Source organism: Bipolaris oryzae, assembly GCF_000523455.1.
Source record: "Bipolaris oryzae ATCC 44560 unplaced genomic scaffold scaffold_98, whole genome shotgun sequence".
NCBI classification, from domain to species: Eukaryota; Fungi; Ascomycota; class Dothideomycetes; order Pleosporales; family Pleosporaceae; genus Bipolaris; species Bipolaris oryzae.
The window spans coordinates 1-22,916 of record NW_006911374.1 but is presented as its reverse complement, the minus strand read 5'-3'; the positions used below and the strand labels follow the sequence as shown (position 1 = coordinate 22,916).

Below are 22,916 nucleotides of genomic sequence, written 5' to 3'. Positions count from 1 at the left end.
AGATGCATCGTCTATCCATGGGCATAGGCACTGCCCCGTGTGTGGGAAGCAGAAAGAAGCGGTGAGGGCCTTGGAGACGTAGCCCCGGCGCCTCAGCCTTGAGACTGACACTCCACGGCGGGCCGTTGCTTGCTGCTTCTGCTGCTGGTGCTGACACTTGCACTGATGCTGCTGCTGCTGCTGCTGCCTATCGCTTCCCTCTCGCTTATGCGCCACCGATGCCAATCCCACTAATTTTATTTGCACTTCAAAATTACTTTCCCCTCGCGCCCTCATCCGCCCGCAATGCCTCACCTCACTGCTGCCGCTGCTGCAAGTAAACCCGCAGACATCAAGGAAGGCAACTTTTTTTTTACCCGCCCCTCCACACTGGGACTGGGCTATGCCTTGGTATTAGTGGGGGGAGGATGGCAGCATGCAGAACATTGGTGCATCTCCCGTCTCCACAGCCTCTTGGTTGGATCAGCAACACACACCCCCCGGCTCGCCCTCTTTTTCTCTTTCTTGACCTGGGGGCCGCCTGGCAATTATCCTCGACGTGTCATAAGCCCGTCCCTACAGGAGCCCTTGATTGGCTCTCAGCCCTCTACTGACACAGGTCCCCTCGCCTCCCATTCGCCCTCCCAGCCCTCTTGGCCTGCTGTAGTCACGTCAACCGACGTCTCAACTACCACGACTTTTGCTTTTCACGAGGCCATTGTTCGCTTTTGCTGCTGCACCAACGCACTCTTTCTCATAGTCGGCCGTGGTCTGGCCCAGGCAAAAAACGTCAACGGCTGCTTGGGAAAAAGTGGGGCCCCCTAGTGGAGCGCCAAACCCACGAACACACTCAGGGTTTGCCAATTTCTCCATCACGCGCCTCGCCTTGCCCCAGTCACCAACCACGTATGTACATACACTACTACTACTACTACTGTGTATACAAAGTACCCACCGTCGTCTAGACGCTGTATTACGCAATTCCATGCACATCATATCTGCCTTTTCTACACGACATGCAACTGGCCGAAAATCTGGCCTTTTACCACTCGCCCTGCTTGCCGCCTTCTGCTTCTTCACCTCCCCCAGGTACCTCGAGCTCCGCAAGCCCAACGAGGCTACCCAGATCGCGTGCAATGTCCTCATAGTCGAACCCTAGATAGTAAAGCAGCCGTGCCGCCCACTGCAGTGTATCCCGCGCTTCAGTCCGCGTGGCCTCTGTCAATCCCTCGCCACCTCCCTCCTTGGCTGCTACTTCCTCCTGCACTTTTCGGACAACGGCCCATATCGTCTCGTGGTTGGCGTGCACCCGTCCCTGCAGCATCATCCTTGCCCCAGACTGCTGCACAATCTCAATGTCTTCGGGGCGATCCTCGTACTCTCCGCCTCTAGTCACCCGGTACCGAGCCATAGTAGGCAGTCCTCCCGGCGCCCTATATGGCTCAAACCTCTTGGGTGGCTTGTAGCACCACGTTTCCACAATCGCCCTGCCCTTGGCACTGCCGTAGCCCTCGAGCACACCGCATAGCACCCGGTTGAACTCGGCCGTCGAAAGCTTGATGTCGTGCCGCGCCGAGAACGCCAAGAACTGCGAGCAGTACTCTTTCCAGTATCCATCGACCGTAGACATGATGGAGAGTATGCAGTTGAGTTCATCCCGCATATTCTGCAGAATGATGCGTTCCCATCCAAACAGCAGCCCCGTAAAGCTTTCTTGGGCTTCGCGTCTGCTCTCTTCAGAACCACTCGACGTCCGGAGAAGCTCCGCTGCAAAGGTCGAGATGATAATAGGCCGAGGTCTAAACGTGGCACTTTGCTCTACGTATCGTTGCATGCTCCGTACAGCCTGCCACCGCCCCAGCTTCACCTGGCAGCAGATCAAAGCTGTCAGAATCTCTGCCGGCATTCGCTGCTGTTGATGCTTTTCATTCCATATCCCAGCCTTTTGAATCACTTTGAGAACCACATCATTTTCCCCAGCCAACGTACCAAACCGCACAATAGATGCCGATATGTTACGATGACCATATAGCGAAGGGCTTATCAGCGGGCCGTCCAGGTCTCCCGAGAAGAGCATCCATCGTCCAAAGTCGTACATCTTCAACTCCGTCGCCAAGTCTAGAAGCTGCGCTAGAAGTGGCACGGGAAGCTTGGTGTCAAACGCTGGGAAGCTGACAGGGGGTAGCCTGCTCGTGAACGGCTCGTCCTTTCGTAGCTGCGGGCTGTTTCTCAAAAACGTGAAAAACTCTTGCACAGATCTCTGCTTGTTGTCATCAGCATGTTGTTGGAGAAGCGACAGTGTTTCCATGGCACCATTGATATCTCCGTTTTTGATGAACGCTCGCATAGTGCGGTGCAACAGACTCAATGGTAGCGTTGTCGGCTCAAAGAAGTAGGGAATCTCAGTACTCCGTTGAGTAGCTGCGTTTGCAGTGCCGACCTCAGCTCCGAATCCTGGTGCAAGCTCAAAGATGCGCAACAGCACTTCGGGTCGCTTCTCTGGCACAAAGCCACCAGACTCTATCAGTCGTGCCATGATCGAGTCCCAAGCCATAGCTCCAAGACTTAGGTTGTTGGCGTCAAGAAGCGTCTTGAGTGTTTTGATGGACGAAACCACATGCTCGGGATTAGCGCCGCGAGTGCCCACTCCAAGTCGCATCTGGTTGACAAGTCCGTCTACAAATGCCGTGACCACCTCGCCGCTTATTGTTTTGCGTGTTCGTGCTCGGTCCTCGGGGCTTGCCGATGCATCCTCATACATTGGAAACAGACCCCAACTCCTTGCTGGCTTTGGCTTCCTTTGTTCTTCTTGTTCCAGAATCTCTCGCCAGCTGATGAGCGCCCATCCTTGCTCTCCTTTCTTAGTTGCGATTTGCTCCAAGATAGAAACTCCGTCCAATACCCAGCCACCGTGTAGACAGGACCAGAGCACAAGCTCCAGCCACAGTTCTGGCGTCACTTCTGTCACGTAGGCCTTGTAGCGAGATCCTGGTATTTCGTGTCCAAGAAAGTATTGAGCGTTGGCCCGATCTTTTGCAGTCTTGACAGAAGACTCATGCGCCTTCCATGTCGCATCTGACAGCGCGGTAAGAATCTGGGATGACAGCATATGGATAGTCGGGGGTTGCTGCAGCGCATGTTTGTCTTCGTGTGGACGATATGTGTAGACTGAGTCGGGGATAAGACCTATATGATGCAGATATGCGATCACTTGCAAGACATGAGGCATAATGGTCTCCTGCCCAGTACTTCCTTGCTCTGTAGCTGCCAAGATCATATTTCCCAAGCTCCTCCACAGCTGTCCCAACCCTCGCTTTATCGTGACGTTCCTGTATCTGACCGACTCTGGGGCGGAAGTCACTGTGTCCAGGGTAAACCTCGGTCTCTGCGATGGCGGGCTTCGCTGGAGTACAAGAGGGCTCTCGGTCAGGCTTTTCATGTTCCGATACTCGCGTCCTTGCCACATGACATCTGCGTATTGTTGAAGTTGAGGAGCGGTGTCGGTCGAGTGTTGTCTGTCTTCCGCAAGCTTTTTGACCATCCAAACCACAGTCTGCCACCGACCCTCGACCAGCCCTATGTGACTGATAATATCCACAGACGCAACTTGAGCCGAATTGAGAACATAGGCAAGGTCGAACGATCTCACCGATATGTCGGGGCTATCTGAAGGCTCTCGTCGCAAGTGGGCTGGGAAGAAGGGCTCAAGGACGGCAAGCCATGCTTTGATGTCACCACGAGCCTCTGGCTGCGGGCAGGGTATCTGCGATGTGACGAGTTCCCTTGGCTTCTTTGGACGTGTCTGAGCGTCTTCATCCTGGACATGTGTATCCGGGAGAGACAGGGATGGCTGCGCGTGGTTGGAGCGGTGTTTTCCACTTGCAAAGGTGCGTTTGGCGGGTTTGGCGAGCGTCGGAACGAGAAATGCGGCCACAGAACAGGAAGCAGCGATCCCACGAGTGTTGGTCCGGAATGCCTGTGTGAGGGCGCTGCGAAAGCATGTATGCGCAGTGCTCATTGAGGGGTAGCGAATGGGTGGTCGAGGTGAATTGCTCGTGACGGCGGCATCTTCTTGACTTTTTCCGACTAGGATAATGACGAATTGCACTCTCCAGTTCCGAGACGCACTAACACCGCCCGACAGGGGTCCCCTGCCAGACCTCCCACGTCTGCCTGCCGCTAGTAACCTCACGCGTCGACAGCGCAAACAAGTCGCGACGACTCACAAAGGGATTTGCAAGAAGGAAACGCCTTACTGATTGCCTGAATCCTAGAATCGCTACATATATACCCAACTTGCTCTGCGCGTGTTCTCCAGGAGTCTTCACCCCTTTTTCACGCGACACAGCAACCTACCGCGACCATGGGTGTATACCGTGTCGGTAAGTCACCACATGATTTCTAGTGCGCTCATGTCCAATGGAATATGAATCGCATTTCAAATCACCAATTGGAAATGAGCCGGGCAAAACTAATCAGTTATCAGAGGTGTCTCCCAACAACCGCGCTGGCTGCCAAGTCAAGGCCTGCAAAGATGAAGGCAAAAAGATTACAAAGGGCGAGTTTCGCTTTGCCGTCCAAGTTACCATTCACGAGCATGTTAGCTGGCAATACCGCCATTGGTGAGTTTGTTCTGTTGATTTTATGAAAGGACAAGTACTAACTAGCGTAGGGGATGTGTCACCCCTAAGCAGATTGAGAATCTGAATGAGACTTGCGGAGGCGATACAGACATGGTCGATGGCTACGATGAACTGCCAGAGGAGTTCCAAGAAAAGGTCAAGTTTGCGCTCGAGCACAACCACATTCCAGATGAAGACTGCACACGCGTAAGGATCTGACTAACACATTACAATATCCCTACTCACAACCCCAGGATCCCGAGCTCAACCGTCTCGGTGTCAAGAAGTCCAAAGCAAAGAAGCCCAAGAAGGGCGAAGAAGACGATGCTTCCGAAGAAGAGAAGCCCAAGAAAAAGAAAGCCACTAAAGTCAAGAACGAAGATGAAGAAGACAAGCCCGCACCCGCCCCCAAGAAGCGCGGCCGTCCCTCCAAGAAGCAAGCAGCAGATGATGACGAAGAAGAAGAAGAGAAAGTCCCGCCTGCGAAGAAAGCTCGCGCTAACACCAAAGCTAAGAAGGCCGCGGAGCCCGTGAATGAGAGCGAAGAGGAGGCCCCACCACCTAAGAAGGCTAGGGGCAAGAAGGTTGTGCCTAAGAAGGAAGTAGTCAAAGAGGAGGACGAGGAAGAGACAGAAGATGAAGCCCCACCCCCTAAGAAGGCTCGTGGCAGGAAGCCTGCAGCTAAGAAAGCTGAGGCCGAGGAGGGCAGTGAGGCTGAAGAGGAGGCGGCCAAGCCTAAGAAAGTGCCGCAGAAGAGGTATGTTTAATCAAATTGTCAGTCGGTGCATTGCTCAGTACTAACCAAGATACAGGGGCCGCAAGAAGGCTTCCGAGTAATTCTGTGTCCTCCAGAAGAGAGACATTCATTCCTTTCGACGCAGTCGCGGTAGGCTAGGGGGCGTTCGTGTGTGTATGTATATCCCACCAGGATGCGTCTTCTTCGTTATCCTCCCAAAGAGAGAAAGATATACCCAAACGTAATTTACTTCAAGGGACACGTACACAGGCTTTTTTGTTAGGTAATAAATAAATCAGTATCTTCTATACTTGTTTGAAATATATCTCAATCCTGGGTGTCTCGATCAAGCATTCTACCATATGGCGCTATTCTAATTATACACTATCACTACCACTTTCACTCTCTCCCCCCTACACTCCGCACTGACCTACAGGACTCAGAAGAAAAGATGTGCGAATCCACCCAGACCTGACCCATGCATCATTTTCCGCACTCAAGTAGCTCCCTGTTTCCTTCAACCCCTCCCTCCTTTCTATAACAGACTCGCCTGGCCAGACACAAAAACCATAATCCAACGAAAATAAAAAAAAACAGTACAAAACATGAAACTCGCTAAAAAAAATCGCACAAATATTCTCTGTCTCTGTCGTACACAAATATTTTCCCATCCTTATACATGCCTATCAAGTCACATCGTAAGTGTCTGCAACAAGAACCACACACACTTAGCAACCCCCACGCACCGACACAGTATGGAAAGCGTGTTCTTGAATCTTCGAATAGACTTCCTCTTTTTGTTACTTGCGTTTTATAGCGCTGTCAGGTTGGCAAAGGGGGGGATCAGGTGGTGGGCGACTGACAGAGCCGGGATTGGAGGTACGGCTTGGAATGGCTATTGTGTGAATACAAGTGGAGGGTAACTGCGAAAAAGGGTTGAGTAGAGTGGTAGAGTATGCGATGTGGGTAAAGAAGACAGATGCAGTGTGGAGTCGATTGTAGAGAATTGCAGTTAGTACTCCTTCGTGCACACACTCGATCATTTCTCTTCTTTGCGCTCTAGAATACTAACTGCCCCTGCGCATGCAGCTTGGTATGAAGTTCATCTATGGTATATACGTCGCAAGCGCTACTATGCAGGGATAGATCGAGGGGTGCCGGTGATGGGATAAGACTATTTGCGGCGTTATAGACTGAATTGAGGACTTGGATGGCTGTATGAGTCGGGAGGAAGGGCGTTGGAATATATAGAAACATAGCCCTTCGTGGGTGTAGTGGGCTTGGAGCAGTTAGAGGGGAGCGAGGCCGCGATATCGGTTCTATCAAGTTATATATATTTCGTTGGTACCCACCCAGTATTAGGCTGGGGAGACACTTGATATTCAGCTCTCCCTATCTGCCATCCCCTATAGGCAGAGACGCACTACCTATTCACTCTCTACACACACGTCTATATCCTGCATTACTTCAAGCGTACCCTTACCATCATTGAATATTAACATTCCATATTATTAGGTTCATTACTACGTTCTACCTTACAGGTTCCGCTGTTTAGATACAAACCCACTTAAGTACACCCCACTTAATATCATCTTAGACTACGTCAAGGCCCTAGGTTAAATCAATCACTCTCTCCTCCTTCCTCTTCTTCTTCTCGTCGATAATCATGCTTCTAAGATTGCTGGCGAACCCCAGGCCGAATAACGCCTCCGATCTTATCCAGAAGGATGACGCTACCAGGGCCGCAAGCAAAGCCTCAAGTAAACTCGAATCCAGACTTCAAGCTTCCCGGTCTTCCAGCGTCAAAATCAACCCTGTCAAATATTTCGAACACAACAGCTGCTGCCGTCCTTGGCGGTATTCTTTGCCACAATCTTGCCTTCGATAAGGGAGTTCTTGTGCCACAGCCAGCGGACTTCCACCACGGCTTGGGTCTGGCCAATTCGGTACTGCCGATTGGCGCCTTAAACGGCCATGCCGTTCATGACTGGTGGCTCCAGTCCATGGAGGATGCTCCCTTCGGTTAGCGTAATTGACTGATAGATGGCGCATAACGCTGCTACTATGATCTACACCTAGTCGTTGCGAGTGTACGTGGCTGGATCGTATCGATCCCTCCACCCGTTCATCGTCTCGTTACGATCCACGCCGTCGGCTACGCTGGCAACACACTCTTCCCCTACCTCCTGGACGATGCGGCACCAGAGAAGCGCGCGGCAGAGCCGCAGGCTGCTGGCGACAACGTACTTTGTCTGGTACGCAAATGTCTCGCCCTTGGCGCGGCGGTCTGGGTCGGGGTGGGTAATCGTCGTGTCTTGGCCGTTGATTTCCTTGATCTTTTTTAAGATAAAGTCCATCTTTGCAGAGCCCCGACAGGCCTCCCTGGCAATGTCCTATAGGAAAGACTCCTTGATGGTAGCCTTGGTCCTTAAGGCTTCGCTTAGAGGGACATTCTTTGAGCCAAGGGAGTCGCCCTAGCTGCATCTGTCGCCCAGGATGGGAGGCTGGCTGGGGTGTTCGGCCTGCCATTGCTCGATGGCACAGATGATATTGGGGAATGTGTTCAGTACTCGGGCGTTGTGGTAGGCCGTGGGATCGGCCGCGGAGAGGGTAGGCCGCTCAGGCTTGTCGCCATGCCTTCCCTTCTCCTCCCAATCCCGCACGTTCTCCATCTACAGCTCCTTCTGTGTTGCTTGAATCTTGTCCTCCGCGTCTTTGGACACGGCGTGGAACTCAGCGGCGTACTCAATGGGTTCGTAGCTGACGTCAAGCTTCGAGGGGACCAGGTCGAGCGTTCGACCCTATGGATCTTCCGTATAGTAACCACGTTGGATACTCTATGAAGGCTTCGTGATCGGAATTTTGACTTAAGTATTATATAGCTGGGTGTAGATTATAGTTGAGCATATGGGGTTGCAGCGCACCCTTGGCAAAAGCTGTAATCGTGGTGACGCCACTCGACATGGACGAGCCGGTAATCCCGGTGACGCCTGGCCAGGCCCGTGGCTTGCTGAGTGTGCGGAAACTGTGAATGATCTCTTTGTACGTGTGGATGTTAGGGGAGGATCCCTTCCACTTTGTGATTCCAATCAGTAGAAATTAGCCTTGTTGTTGATTTTGAGGTTTCTGAGAAACCCGTGTGTGCTGATGCTGTATATAAATCTTTGCCTATCTCGTAGACCTCTTCCCGGACTGCCACGACATGACCTTGCTGCCTCTTGTAGACGCTTGTGTGTATCTCTTTGCTCTCATCCCAGTACTTGTCGGTGTAATGAGGTATTATTGAACTCCAGCAGGTATATCTTCAACGCGCTAGAGTCGCTTTATTAACGGTACCTTCTTGATCACAATCAACTCTGTATTGTTCTTTCCCGCCCCCTCAACATCATTACTGCCTTCGCTCTTGTGAATAGAATCCAAGGACGCAAGCAGCTGAGAACTTGCTGGGCAGTCTCTACTAAGTCTTTGAACTCATCAGGGAAGTACGAGGGATCCTCGCGCAGTGCTGATATATGGTTCTTCGCATTGGTGTACAACTCCTCAAAATGCGCGTAATTTGAGAAAGCCGATCGGCCCTCGGTTGCGATATGGAGCGATCATATATATATTAGCAAAGCTAGGAATGCTATGGCGATTGCAAAGAACTACTTGCAGTGCTATTTTTGTGAGGTAAGGACAGCGTGGTATGTCGACGTAGCTTCGATGGAGTTCCGCGATATTACTTCTATCAAGATATATATTTCGTTGGTGCCCATCCAGTGGGCTGGGGAGACGCTGATATACAGTGGCCCCCGTTCTTTAGATGGATACTGAGGGCGTGGTCGCCCTTGGCAAAAGTTACGTTGCAATGCTCGTCCAGCTTAGCCCACCCTAGGTTGTGAATGGTGTCTCGATAGAACAGTTGGAAATCCATGACTGCCCATATTAGAGAATAGTACCTTCTCGCGGTCGTATTCAAATTCCTCTTCATTTGCTCCCTCTGGAACTCCCGCTCATGACGGCAGGGATCGTCTAAACGCGCGGATCCGGCTCTCATGTACCAGACCCGGATCACCTGGGCCATTTGCTGGCGCGCAACTTGGTTTTATGCCCACAATGTTTATTCCCGTTTTGTTAGAAAATGGGATTAGTTCAATAGGAATGACGAATAGGTGGGCGTATACGCAGTGGCCAAGCTGATGGTAGACTACTGCAGAGCCAAAGGGTCGACAGGAGAGGTCTTCTTTACTGATAGCGAGGAGTTAGCAATGAGAAGATATGCTTGAATGGTGCTTGAGTGTTTTGGAGGACATTATTGTTGGCTGGTGGGGAGAGACCTACCCTCCATCCTCCTCATGGCTTTATTGGATGCCATATTTATATAAAGTGATATAAACACTTTCTCTCTTTGATATCGAAATATCAATATAGGGTAATAATACATGGAGTTGAAAGAAGCAACTTATTGGTTGATTCTGTAAGTCCCAAAACGACGGCACTTGCACCTATATATATCCTCCAGAAATCGCCATTCACTCCGCTTTCCCGGCATGCTGGCTCTTTCGATTGTTTGCTATAGCTCATGTGCCGGCCCACGTGGTTTCGCGTATCTTCCGGCCCACTTGTTGGTACCTGGTTGCCTGCGAGGAGACTCAATCGCGTACCTGGATATTGTTTGTTCACTTGAGGAGGACATGATTGATGAAGAGATATATGGTACTACTGTCTCTAATGCGTCATTTTCTATTGTCCTGGATGGCGGCTGAGGCCCGAACAAGTAGATTTTTCACTCCAAACAATGGAGGAACAAAGCGCAGAGGAGATCATGGGGTAAGCAAAAGGTCACGCAGTGGAAAGATGAAGTCATGGAAAAACGTTGCGTGGGGTTTCTAGCACGTGTGATTTGTCCACTACTATGTGAAGAAGATGCTAGCAACTCTTGGTGACCGACCATCGAACAGGCACTGATTTGCTGAAGTAATTTATCGGAGACAATTGAGAACCAATTCCAGGAGCAAATGCCACTATGCTATGCTCGCGAGTTATTTAATATGCAAATTTCAGTTCGTTCATGTTGCAGAAGTAGATGTTACCCAGACGTTACCCGGATGTAGCACAGGAGAATATCTTGCCACCTACTTATCAAGTGCACTGCACTCGAATGTCTTTTGGATGACTGTTGGATGCAAATGACCTAAACCATGTTCCAGTGTTTCCACATATCATATTAGGCAAAAGATCTTTGGCTCGTAGTTTGAAATTGCGAGGCAAATGAGAAGTCAGCTGAATACTGTACTCGTGATCACACATAGAACCAACAAAACATTCAACCACCATGTCAACTGTAATCACAAGGAACCCCTCAATTAACGTCAACCCTGCTCTTAATAATACACTATCAGAAATGACAAACGGCCTTTGCTTAGCATCCGTATCCTCATAGCAAAAACCTACTAATATCTATCGGACAGAAGAAGTCCCATCCATACCATCCGCGGCATCCCCAAGCCCCTCATCATCGACAGGCTCAGCATAAGCACCAGGCTGCTTCGCCGCACCACGAGTGCGCTCGCTGATGATGTTATCGCGGTCGATGGCTTCCTTTTCGTCGCGCTCTGCGTTGTATTAGTAAACATCCATGTTAGAAATGTAGAGGGAGAACTAACCGAGCTGCTGGTCAGAATCACCACCGTCGTCGTACTCTGTGGACTCAATGGGGGCTTCGTCTTTGATGACGGGGATTTCGGATTGGCCGGTGCGGGATTGGTAGGAGTTGTCCATTGCGTTGCCGGTGGGGACTTCGTTGGAGCTCATGGTTGTGGTGGGAGATTGGGGGTTTTGTTGGAAGGTGGTCGGTGTTTGTGTGTTAAGGTGAAGAAGTGTTGTGATGTTGTGATGAATTCAAGGAGGAGTGGCAGAATGTCTTTATGTAGGTTTCGTTCATAGTAACTATACGTCATGGTGCCCTTGAGATGCGGTCAGGCCTCCGATGTGACATAGGATTGGTATCATAGACAGCTAGCATGGGCGATCTGAATCCCATGTTGTGATCGAGACTATGACAGCATGGGCTTGAGAAAGATTAACTCAACAAAGGTACCAGCCTCGTCGAAGATGGCGTATGGTGCAAGTGGATAATGATGTGTCGATCTGATACGAGGGATCTGGCACTAGATGCGGGAGCAGTCCGCTTGTGCTATGGTCTTGACGTGAGGAGTGCTACGCCATGTTTTGATATTGTCAATCTTGAAGTAAAAAGATACAATGAAGATATTGAATGTCTCTTTGTCTGTACATATCACACCTGCACAAGAATAGCATCATAACAGTCAATCTGAGACAGTATCACATTGAATAGACGTCAGCGAGAATGGGAACGCTTTTCATCCCTGCGTCATGCCATCGCAAAGGCACGCTATACTGCAAGCTCCCGAGACTTAGATACGCCCTACCGTCCAAGGGACCATTTGCGCATGCCGTTGATCAGCATCAGTCCCAAAACGCGCGACGGTCGACGTCAACACCGGATTAGCGTCAGGGGTCGCATGGGGCTCTTTGTGTGGATGCGAGATTGGCGAAATCGATCATGCATAAAGAAAGTGGATTCTGCGAGAATCCGATGACGACGGGCCAGAACGTTTGTTTTGGCGATGGCTGGAAGTGTGACGTTGACATGGGCACTGACGCGAAACGCGCTATCGCGACGTCACGACATGAGAACGCCACTTTGGTCACCATGGGCGACGAGCAGATTTCAACATGTTCAAAACACAGCTTGGAATATTACTTGTGCATTAGAAAAAGTTACATTTCAACGTAAGGATATGCCCATCGCTTCTTAGTTAATACTACTACTACTAGTACAAGGGTACAACGCCAAGATGCAAACCCGCTGTCAAATCAAACTTCTGTGCGCATTCTACGAGCTTGCACTCGCCTCAACTGCTGTTCCGCTTTCGCTAGTATCTTTCTTGGCCTCCTCCGTCTTCTTTGCGGCGGCCATTTGCCACGCCGGAATAGCAGCGCGTCCAGTGGGCATCCTGCTGCTGTAGGAAGCTGAGGGGGTTGCGAGGCCGTTGGCTTGGCTGTCAGCACCAGAAGTGCCGTTTGCCTGCTCAGCGGGAGCGGGCGTAGATGGCGCCTGGGGTGTCGGTGTTGAAACAGAGGATGTGCCGTTTACGTTGGGAGTCTGGGGAGCACTCGCTTGCTGACCGGCTCCATAGTAGCCCGAGGCGTTCTGCGGACGGGGAGCAGCTGAACCCATTCTGTTTCCGATCAATGTCTTCAGACTCTTCAGCTCAGTAGAAAGCTCCTTTAGTCTGTTGTCGGTGGCTTCCTTGTGAGACTCCAATGCCTTGGGGATCAGATCTCTCAGGCCGCGGACGTCATCTTCAATCCGTCGGTTATCGTCTCCTTGTCGCTTGGATGATTCCTTGAGGGTTGACAATACGCTTTCTACCTCACCCAGGGCGTCATCAAGTCTTGCTGTCCGGGCCTCTTCGGATGCCTTGAGTGCGGTAGTATCGGTGTTGAGTTGCTCGAGAAGGTCGAAGGCGCGCTTGAATGATTCATCGACAGAGGCCTTGTCTTGCTCTAGCTGGGGCTGCGTGGGCGGTTGTATCAGGGGCAGGACGTATCGCTTTGCGGTAAAGTAGAGTCCATAGCCTACGCCACCCATGACTGTCGCCATGATGAAGTAATCACGCCAGTCGCGTTTCGGTGGTCTGTGTCTGTCAGCTGGTGCGCTAGGACTGCCAATCTCATGACTTACTCTGGTGGTGGCGGTGGTGGTTGCCAGTATCCTTGGGGCGGATAGCTTGCATATGGGGCTGCCGGCGGTGGCCTGTATGACGCATTGGTGGCTACTGCGGACGTCTGGGGAGGAGGCGGAGGTTGGCCGGCATCTTCAGCGGCGCGGGCGAGGGAGACGTCGATTTCCTCTTGGGTGAGGTTCTTGGACTGCAGGAATGCTATGCGCTTCTCTAGGGGCGCGCTGGCAACCGACGGGTCCTGGAGGACTGGGTGTTGTTGTTAGCATCGTCGCGTGCAGGGTTGCAATCGCCGTCATATTTACTTACACGAGACGGCCGATGTGATGAGGTCCTCGCGCACCATTTTGGCTACAAGTTACGCAACACACGTAACAGGCGCAAGATGGCGGGTGGTGATGGAGTTGAGGAGTCGCGAAACGACGATCTAAGGGCTCGAGACAGGAATGCCTCGGCTCCTTTGCGTCGGTCGGCGGTCGGGTCGGCGCCTGTCTCACGTGGCACTGCCGCAACTCTTTTCCGACTTCGACCCTTTCACGCGAGACTGCCAGGCCACACACGCGATACACTGCGCCCAGGATCGATACTGGAAACGACATTGGATTCTTATCTTAGTCCTACATCACATTCTGTTCTTTGTTTTTATTGACTTTGCGCAAGTGGGTTTGTCATTTTCGCCAAGGCATCTGTCACTGTTGCCCCAGATGCAATAGTACATTACCAATATTTAGGCTTCACAGGCAGTTGAGGTGAACTGAAAACGTCCACATTGTTCGCTGTATTTGACATGTTGTTGTACATCTTGCGGGCAGTCTGGTCCGTAGCCTCCAGGAACCATGGGTGGCCTCCTCAAAGCGTGTTGGGGTCATAATATGGACAGCGTATTAGATTGCACGTCGGGAATATGTATATTCCATCACCAGAAACTCTGAGACATCAAAGGTCCTGGATTACAAACTGGTTGGCTCTCAGGCTGCACTGATGAAAATGTCTCATTATATGCGCTGTTTTGTGCTATGGTTGACTTGCGTAGCATTCACTGCATTGTGACAGGGTCCCAGACACGCGAGGCTTCCCTTTCACGTTCACCTGTCATTGTAACCTACTCTCATTGTGACTACTGAAACTTGTGTGTTTCTATATTCCCATCCCATAACCATCACAATTACTCGCACAATTTCTATCATCACTGACCTGCATCATGAACCGACAAACTAACATTATCGACGACGATGAAGTCGCGCGAGCGATGGCCGCAGCCTCACAGGCCAAGGGAAAGCGTAAGAGCAAAGTAGCTGGAGGCAGCGCCTCTACTCCTGCCAGATCGAACAAGACCACCAATGTACCTGTATCGCGCAAGGCAACAGGAGGCAATACATCTACCCCAGTCAGACAGAACCAGAGCAGCAATGTACCTACAGCAAGCAGAGTATCAGGAGGCAGTGCACCTAGCTCGGTCAAAAATAATAAGACCATGACCAGACCTGCAGCGAGCAAGGCGACAAGAGGCAACGCATCTACTCCGGTCAAAACGAATAAGACGAGCAATGCACCGGCAGTGCGCAAGGTAGCTGGAAGCAGTACATCCACTCCAGTTAGGCCGAGCAAGATCAGCAATGTACCTGCAGCGAGCAAGGTAACTGGAGGCGGTGCAGTTGCTCCAATCAGACCCAACAAGACCACCACCGTACCTGCAGCGAGGAAGGCAACAAGGACGCCTGTCACTGCTACTCTAAGCCAACATCTGAGGGGCCAGTTCTATGAGGCGAATGGGCTAAAGATTCCATTGAATGACCAAGATGGCCTAGGAGACAAGAAGAGACAACACGCTCGATTAGCAGAGGCTCTCCTCCGCAAGGACTTGGAGGAACTGCTCGATATTGTAGAGCAGTATGCAGGCACTGAGAAGCGAATAGAGTTCTGTATGCTTGAACTCTCAAAGGTTGAGGTAGCAACCTGGATTGAAGAGAAGGAAACTCTTGCCCTTGGGCGCCATCCCAAATCAACATTACCACGTAAGTACTAGAGTCAACAGTTGTACCGCACATACTGAGACATCACTATAGTTGCAGATGCAAATACCGCACATAGCATAGTTCCGGCAAAGAACACGTTCGATCCTTCACGTACCCCTGCAGCTCCGACATTAAGCAATGGAACAACAACTCTCTCCGTTCCTTCCACTAAGGAAAATCTATCACATACAGCTGTACGAAATGATACACATGAGCAGTCCGATAGTCGGAAGAGACGAATCCATGAAGATGAGCTAAATAGCCAACCGCCACAGAAGCTCCAGAAGCTGGATACTCCGGCAGAACCAGCAGCTGGAGCTGATGAAAATCAAGCCGATGCCGTTCAACAGGTCAATTCAAGTCCCGTAATCGTATCATCGTTGCCTCAAATCAGCAAGAAAATCGAAACGCACAAAGTTGCTAGAGATCGCGAAGTGCAACATATCCAGTTCATGAGCGATACTGGGATGGATGCTTCTAATCTCGACCTATCCACCACGATCTTTCACGGCAAGAATATTGACAGAGTTCTTACCGCCACAACTAATCCTCGTACTGGCGCGATCCAGTTCTTTGACACAACAGGTGAGTCCCTCAACTGACTGTCAACATGTAATGCATTACAGTCATCACTTCTATCATTCAATACTTTCACCTTTGATATTCCGGATTCACTGTAGGCTAAACATATAAACAGTACACAGAAACAAAAGCATTCCACCAATGCTTCACGCCCCGTTTCTCAAACATGGAAACCACGGCCGCCACGGCGACTTCGTACACGACCCTGATCGTACCACAGGCCTCGGCCATCAGATTGCTTCACATGACCATCATAAATGGAACGAGTTCATAGTGTTCAATGGAATGTGGCGTCATCGTAAGCCTCATTCTGTATCTGGACGAGAGGCCATGTTGGCCGAGCGTGAGATTAGGGAGACATGGGAGAAGTGGCAGATTTGGTATGGTGAATTTGTCGAGAAGTATCCGGGGTATGCAGTTGCGCATCTGTGGCCGTGTGGGTGCGAGAAGGTGATAGAAGGATACGATAGTGAAGAAGAGTAGATGTGGTAGTGACTCTTGGCACACACGACAAACATGAGTCGATTTACAAAATGTGTTCAGGAAACAAGACCCGATGGTAGCAAACGTTACCAGTAGCCTGTGGATAAGAGTTTGTTTCTAAATGGTAGTGAGTGAATTCGCCATTTGATTACAATAGTGGGAATAGTTGACGATTGTGCATCACAGGATTGGTGGACGATAGAATGCTAAAGAGCTCAACTTTGGTTTGAATTCCGCACAAGACACTTGTCGTAAATGACACTGTGAAAAATTTGGACACGAAGAAAATACTGTCAGCAATGTATAAAGGCTGTATCATCCCTCACGCATCCAGTGCGTCTTCCACTCCATCTTCGCACACTGCTATACCACACTCTCAAGCCCACACAACATCATTTCCAAATCCTCCACCGCACACACATATAAAATGACACCACAACAAACCAAGAAAGCCGCAAAGACCAAGCGAGTCCCGCCTAAAGTCAAGCGCAACACCAGAAGCCATCAAACGCGTACATCACCACAAAAATCTCCTTCACAAACCACATACATCAAACAAGAAGAAATCGAAGAAACTCTCCTCCCAACCCCCCGCCACACCACCCATGCTCACCTCGCACCCACGCAGAAACCCTCTTCCACCACCTCCAAAGTCAAAAAAACCGCCGCCTACCCCAAAACGCCCCTCAACACCACCCACCCCCTCTCCATGCCAATAGTCCGAAACATGATTCGGCGAGCAGAATTCCGAGAATACGTTGCGTTAGGCATCACACCATTGGAAGGTAAAAGAAGGGGAACCGTACAAGAGCCTCAAAGCACCACCAATCTTCTCGACGACGAAGATCTCGACGAATTCCTAGCAAAGACATGGCAAGACTGCCGAAACGACCAGGAAAGCGAGGGGCTAAGATGGCTTCGGAGGCAGCTATGGGGTGAAGGGAAATGGGCATTACGAACGGAGCACGAGGAAGACGTGCTATTTGTAGCTTCTGCTTTGGGAGAAGAAGAGTGGCGGGCACTCTGGGCTTGATTTTTTTTGGCTTCAGTTTACATATGTATATAATGTCCCTCCCTGTGTCACGCAAATCCCCCCGTGCCGCAAGAAAAGAGGGGTACTTTATCCTTAGAAAGCAATATTTTTATCCACGCGTTGTTTTTATACTAATTTTAAAGATACTTATGTTTTCTACCTTCTTCTATACGTATAGGTACCTCTCCTTATAAAAATTACACTATTATTATTGCATCTACATTAATACACAAAAGACGTCTTTTCTAGAGATAAGTAATAGCACCGCTATAGATAGTCTCTATTAAGCTCTAATACAACCCTATACTAATAAATATAGCTTTATATACTAAGGTAACCTTTAGCTATACTAAGAAGCTAATTCTAGTCCTTAGTATAGTGTAGCGCCTATTTTTATGCGTGATTACTACCTCTATTAGTACTTCTACAGTAAGCAGCTTCCGTATATAGCTAATATAGAACCGTCTATAGCGTAATTTTCTCCCCGCTAAGCTTATGGCTTTAAAGCCCTATGGCTGTGTGAGCTGCGGAATCCTGTTAGTAAATTGAAGATCACATGGTAGTTAGCATTAGCTTTATAGTAACAATATCTCTTGTACTACAATAACGCCTCATTGACTAGCCCAATAGCATAATTACAAGATATCGCCGTAAGACTATTGCCAACCTATGGCTACACTAGTCATTGCTGACTAGTTAAGTAATTAGTTAGTTAGGTAACAGGAGGTAGAAGAAGTTCTTCTACATCCCAAGCCTTCTTCTTCTTTGCTACCTTAAGTGTAGTTTCGCGGTTTCTATTCCTTCGGCTAGTGTCTATATTTTGTACAAGTAGCTCGTCTGCTATGTTAGAGAAGTTTTTAGTAGCTGCAACATGGAGTGGTGTACTTCCCTTATTATTCTTAGCATTTACGTCCGCTTTCGCTTGTATAAGCTCCTTCGCTGCGAAGATATAGTTGTTATTGCATGCTTCGTGAAGCGGAGTACAGCTAGTTTTGTTCTTCGTTTCAATCTTTGCGCCATGATCAATTAGCGCTTTGATTGTGTCTTGTTTGCCTTTAGCTGCTGCATTGTGGAGTGCTGTATAGCCTTGATTGTCTCTGGCCTCGATATCAGCTCCTCTGTCAAAGACTACTTTAACCGTACTTTCCGTTTCTTCACTACATGCTGTGTGCAACGCTCTAACATCAAAGTCTAGAATTTCTAGTACTTTTCTAATAAGATCGCTATCGCCAGCCGATATAGCTTGAAGAAGCGCTTTATAGCGGATGCGAGATTGCTCTTTGTTATCTTATAGGCGGAATCCTAATTGTGAGGTAAACATATTATAATTAGTAACTATGTAGTTACATTTTGTAAATGTAAGCCCAGAAATACCATGTATGGTCACGTGGTTGCCCACTGACTAGTAACGCTGTATTTAAACTTACTCTCAGTATCATGTACAAGACAACAATATGCTTTTCATATAAACCACTGCTTACAGTAAAAAATAAGAAAATATAAGTTTTTACGGGCTAGACCTAATAACACATAACTCCTCCTAGAATGTAGTTGGCAGTTGGGAGCAAATACATCATTATAGCTAATTAGACCCAAATTGCGTACTAATGCATTAGTACATTTTTGCAACAGGTGCCTTCCATAATAGTCCTGTCTCTGGCTCACGCAGCCCAGGCATGTTGTCAGCTCGCACTGGAGCGTCGGCATCTTCACCTTCTCCTTGCAGGTTCGTACCTGTTACAGTCGCTATCAATTACAGCTTCACCCCTGGCCATAGTTGCAACATCGTTTCCGCCAACTTGGAGACAAGGGTGCGCTACCCCATCTACTCTATCAGGCAAGGTGTTCGGACGTGCTTACGATTAAATAGACAGCTTTTGGCTCACCGCGAATAGTAGTTAAGAACAAATATAGAGTTTGTGTATTAAAGTAACGTTTTCTACATCTCTAAAGTGTAACAGGCTAGACGCCCTTCGGATAGCTCCTCGATGGAATCTCGGTTCAAGCTGCGCGCGTACCATCTGAACTACGTTCAGACCGAGCAGCGCTCAGACAGCGCGCTCAGACAGCGCGCTCAGACAACACGCTCAGATACTTCGGTATAACTTTTCTTCGATAAGTAAAGAATTAGGTACAGGGTATTACCCAGAGTTCTCGGAATCTGCATACTGCCCGGAACTCTCGGAACCTGTATAGTACCCGGAACTTTCGGAACCTGTATAGGTACCGGAGCTCTCGGAACCTGTATATATCTTTACTTAAATCTGAGCATATACTTCGGACCAGTCTGCAAATGGAAATTTATGGACGAGGAAAGCCTCTCGGTTTGGTACATGTCATCGAGCATAGCTTACCGTAATATACAGTAAAAAGAGAAGTATAGAGTACTGAATTAGGGGACCTCAATAATTCTATGACACTTCGACCAGAACTTTTAATAGAATTTGGGAGAAAGGGATGCAAGCAAAGCAGTCATGATCGCGAAGAAATGTTGGCGGAACTCTAAAGATGCGATCAATGAAGAGATAAGGTAGTACAGCGTTTGTATCTGGGGTGCTATGCGCATAGTTTTGGAGAATATATTCTCAAATGGAGAACTAAGAACATCTTGAGCATAATCAGAATAATCGAGGTGAAGTCTCTCTTGAAAACCTAAGGTTTATTCCAAAAAGACGAGCAATCATGTAAACATCATTCTACACAAAGATTTTCCAAAAAGTATCTATGTTGAGATTGAATGACTTTGTCTTCTTGCAATCTGGTCCTACGTCATGTCCAGTTGAGCCTGAGGATAAATTTCCTTTCTCAGAGAATTATCTCCCACTTCTGCAATGGCATTGGGCAAACGTAGTGTAAACGGCCCGAGCGTGGTGTAAATGTCCTAGCCAGGAGTTTTGAATGATAGAAGTATCCAATACCGTTACTTTCAAGATTAGGGCCGACTACCGTTCATATCAGGTGTTTGGGGTTAGTCTCGATACAAACCATTGTAGATTGACAAGTGATATCGATGACGAGAGCTGATTTGAACACGCAAGCGCATCTGAGCTTCAGCATTCATGCGAGCTTGGTCCGTTTCTGCTGTAAATCTCCATAGTACAAACAGGCCCTGGACAGGTTTCGCACAAACAGAATTGTTGTATAAATAAGATGTGTATCAGCTGTACTCAGTTTCGCATCTCACAATTCAAGTACTGAATTCTTTTTATGATTGTCTTTCCGCCTCAATGAAGAATCTTTTCTCTATCATTCTGTTCCTAAAAGGGGTTGTAGGGCTTCGGACGATCAAAAAGGATGTCATTGTAGTTGGCGGTGGTTCCAGTGGCATTTATACTGGAATCTCACTGGTGGACGCGGGAAAAGATGTAGTAATTGTTGAAAAGTCAAGCGCAATCGGAAGCCACGCCAACACATATTACGATCCAATCTTCAAAACGCCTCGGAATGTGGGAGTTCAGTCTTTGCCCAATATCTCAGTTGTCAACGACTATTTGACAAGAGTGAATGTCACCGCCGGTCCGTATGTCTCGTACAATGCCCCGACAAATCTGAACGTGGATTACATGACGGGCCTGGAAGTCAAGAATTACACAGCGCCATCCGGTGCTGAAGCCAGCTGGAAGACATTCCGTTCTATCATTGAGGAGAAATATTCGTACCTGGAAGAAGGATTTTTTCTGCCGGACCCAGTCCCGGACGAGCTATTATTGCCATTTTCGCAATTTTCTGGCAAGTACGGACTTGACGCTATTCTTCCGTACCTATCTCTTGTCATTGCGCCAGTCGACTTCGAGAAATAATCAACGCTTTATGTCATCAAAAATTATGGTCTCCAGTCGATCAATGCTTTTCTTGAACCTGGCGGTAGCTTTGCCCCCAAAAATGTCGACGACATCTACATTAACGCGGCGAAGATCCTAGGAGATAGGGTATTGCTCAGCTCGACAGTTCAAAGTTTAAAAAGGAGCGAGAGCAGCGTCACTGTCATCGTCAAGACGCCTAGCGGGAGAATCTGTTATGAGGCAGACAAGATCGCCATGGCCGCGCCTCCGTTGATCCAGAATTTTGCTGGATGGGATCTATCCTCGAATGAGTTCCAGCTCTTTAGCAAATTTCAGAGCAAGAACACTCACATTGCCATTACCCGCAATCCAGAATGGAACAACGCCTCCATTACCGGCGTCGGACCCAGCTCTTCACTTGGCATCGCCAGGCTTCCTGGAGCAATTAATACCTCTCCTACTGGCTTCAGTGACTCATCGTACTTCTCCTACGTCTGCTTTATAGGCGAAGCTTCTGTTCAGTATGCGCAGACCCTGTTCAAGTCGCAGGTTCAAAAGTTGATCGCGAATGGAGTACTGCCAGCGAGCAAGAACGAAATTGTCGAATGGTTCAATCACGATCAATACATGAACTTTGTTTCTAACGAGGATATAAAATCTGGTTTCTACACTAAGCTGAATGATCTGCAAGGCACGTCTAGCACGTACTATGTGGGTGCTATTTGGGCAGGACAGGATTCTGCTTATATCTGGGGAGCTTGCAAGAGACTACTACCCAAGATCTTAGCATAGAGATTGAACTATTTTCTGTTTTGGAAAAAGAGGGCGGCAAATGAGTCAGGGTAGGGATACGACTCTCTTTCATATGAGTTTAGAAGAGAGTAACTAATTTTACTTCAAGCGAAGAACGTTCTACAGCACCATACAGTTGAAAGTTGATAAGCTTAACACATACCTGCTGCAGCCACGCCATTATATGCTTTGAATCACAGACTTATACAAGATGGAAACTTTGTTTTGGTCTTTATCGAACAATCTCGCCATCCATAATCCCATCGCACTAGCACTCCCCAATGAACTGAAAACTCCCGCCGCCACAGCCACGAATGACGCAAAGCAGTCTCGCCATCATAAATACAACGGTGATATCTCCAGGGCGCATGCACATCGGGCCCATGCCAACATAGCCCGAATGAGTTATGAAAGGTCTCTTGTACTGTATCCCTCATATCCTCAATCGATACCCACCTCCTTTATCGCGGTTACTGTTGAATTCTGCCTTCCTCTTTTCTAATTCGCCAGACGAAGTTGGCGTAATTACTTTGAAGGATTAATCCAGAAGAGCCATGCATACCCGGTGCGCATCCGCCCATTCGGACGTTTCCCGGAGTGGCTACTCCATGCTGGTTTCCTGGATATCTCAAATCGAATGCTCCAATAGCCTTCGTGGGTCTAGTTCTTACCTAGGAGCCTAATAGGCTTACTAGTCGTCGTCTGTTGGCGTATAAGGCTAAAGGCTAGTAAGGGTATATACTTAATTCAGATAGGCTATCTAAGTTTAGATATTAGCAAAAGATACTTAGTAAGGGCTTTCTCTTTATCTAGGGTAAGATACTACTAGCCTTAGGCCTTCTCTTATATAGAGGGTCGCCTACGCCTATAGTAGTACTAAGTATAGTATAGAATAGTATTATTCTATAATAGGGAAGTAGCTATTAGTATATTAAACGAAATAGCTTATATAAATATATACCTTAATAGGGCTATATCTATAATTGTGGTGTTATAAGTACTACTGCTAAGGCTATTATAATAGACACCTACCCTCCCTACTACGCCGCCTAGAAGATAAAGGACCTTATTCTAATACTAGAGTGTTACACGGGGTCTGGAGTGCTAATACTTCTCTGGCTCGATCCGGGTTAGGGCGAGTAGG

General features: G+C 48.7%; 10 protein-coding genes across 10 annotated transcripts; 5 read left to right on the top strand and 5 right to left on the bottom strand.

The window, feature by feature from the left end:
* Positions 1-1,021: 1,021 nt before the first annotated feature.
* Positions 1,022-3,997, bottom strand: COCMIDRAFT_6686 (uncharacterized protein; the record flags this gene model as incomplete). The annotated part of the gene is made up of 1 exon (XM_007691354.1): positions 1,022-3,997. The coding sequence occupies one exon, from the start codon at positions 3,995-3,997 to the stop codon at positions 1,022-1,024; it is 2,976 nt and encodes a 991-aa protein (XP_007689544.1).
* A 467-nt stretch (positions 3,998-4,464) lies between these two features.
* Positions 4,465-4,799, top strand: COCMIDRAFT_76408 (uncharacterized protein; the record flags this gene model as incomplete). The annotated part of the gene is made up of 2 exons (XM_007691381.1): positions 4,465-4,601; positions 4,652-4,799. Coding segments are annotated over 2 exons (285 nt in total), but the record flags the coding sequence as incomplete, so codon positions are not given.
* Positions 4,800-7,064: 2,265 nt separating this feature from the next.
* On the top strand, positions 7,065-8,368 carry COCMIDRAFT_27658 (uncharacterized protein; the record flags this gene model as incomplete). Its single annotated transcript, XM_007691365.1, has 5 exons — positions 7,065-7,359; positions 7,417-7,634; positions 7,833-7,947; positions 8,016-8,089; positions 8,237-8,368. The coding sequence occupies 5 exons, from the start codon at positions 7,065-7,067 to the stop codon at positions 8,366-8,368; spliced, it is 834 nt and encodes a 277-aa protein (XP_007689555.1).
* A 2,408-nt stretch (positions 8,369-10,776) lies between these two features.
* Positions 10,777-11,130, bottom strand: COCMIDRAFT_27657 (uncharacterized protein; the record flags this gene model as incomplete). Its single annotated transcript, XM_007691364.1, has 2 exons — positions 10,777-10,931; positions 10,983-11,130. 2 exons carry the CDS (start codon positions 11,128-11,130, stop codon positions 10,777-10,779), a joined length of 303 nt encoding a protein of 100 aa, XP_007689554.1.
* Positions 11,131-12,235: 1,105 nt separating this feature from the next.
* COCMIDRAFT_27656 (uncharacterized protein) lies at positions 12,236-13,431 on the bottom strand (the record flags this gene model as incomplete). Its single annotated transcript, XM_007691363.1, has 3 exons — positions 12,236-13,046; positions 13,088-13,334; positions 13,395-13,431. The coding sequence occupies 3 exons, from the start codon at positions 13,429-13,431 to the stop codon at positions 12,236-12,238; spliced, it is 1,095 nt and encodes a 364-aa protein (XP_007689553.1).
* Positions 13,432-14,286: 855 nt separating this feature from the next.
* Positions 14,287-16,165, top strand: COCMIDRAFT_38172 (uncharacterized protein; the record flags this gene model as incomplete). Its single annotated transcript, XM_007691371.1, has 4 exons — positions 14,287-14,363; positions 14,700-15,100; positions 15,182-15,685; positions 15,798-16,165. 4 exons carry the CDS (start codon positions 14,287-14,289, stop codon positions 16,163-16,165), a joined length of 1,350 nt encoding a protein of 449 aa, XP_007689561.1.
* Positions 16,166-16,592: 427 nt separating this feature from the next.
* COCMIDRAFT_6680 (uncharacterized protein) lies at positions 16,593-17,198 on the top strand (the record flags this gene model as incomplete). The annotated part of the gene is made up of 1 exon (XM_007691353.1): positions 16,593-17,198. One exon carries the CDS (start codon positions 16,593-16,595, stop codon positions 17,196-17,198), a length of 606 nt encoding a protein of 201 aa, XP_007689543.1.
* A 712-nt stretch (positions 17,199-17,910) lies between these two features.
* On the bottom strand, positions 17,911-18,876 carry COCMIDRAFT_38170 (uncharacterized protein; the record flags this gene model as incomplete). Its single annotated transcript, XM_007691370.1, has 2 exons — positions 17,911-18,316; positions 18,818-18,876. 2 exons carry the CDS (start codon positions 18,874-18,876, stop codon positions 17,911-17,913), a joined length of 465 nt encoding a protein of 154 aa, XP_007689560.1.
* A 1,549-nt stretch (positions 18,877-20,425) lies between these two features.
* Positions 20,426-21,772, top strand: COCMIDRAFT_27653 (uncharacterized protein; the record flags this gene model as incomplete). The annotated part of the gene is made up of 2 exons (XM_007691362.1): positions 20,426-20,931; positions 21,067-21,772. The coding sequence occupies 2 exons, from the start codon at positions 20,426-20,428 to the stop codon at positions 21,770-21,772; spliced, it is 1,212 nt and encodes a 403-aa protein (XP_007689552.1).
* Positions 21,773-22,040: 268 nt separating this feature from the next.
* On the bottom strand, positions 22,041-22,193 carry COCMIDRAFT_99513 (uncharacterized protein; the record flags this gene model as incomplete). Its single annotated transcript, XM_007691380.1, has 1 exon — positions 22,041-22,193. A coding segment is annotated over one exon (153 nt), but the record flags the coding sequence as incomplete, so codon positions are not given.
* Positions 22,194-22,916: the final 723 nt, after the last annotated feature.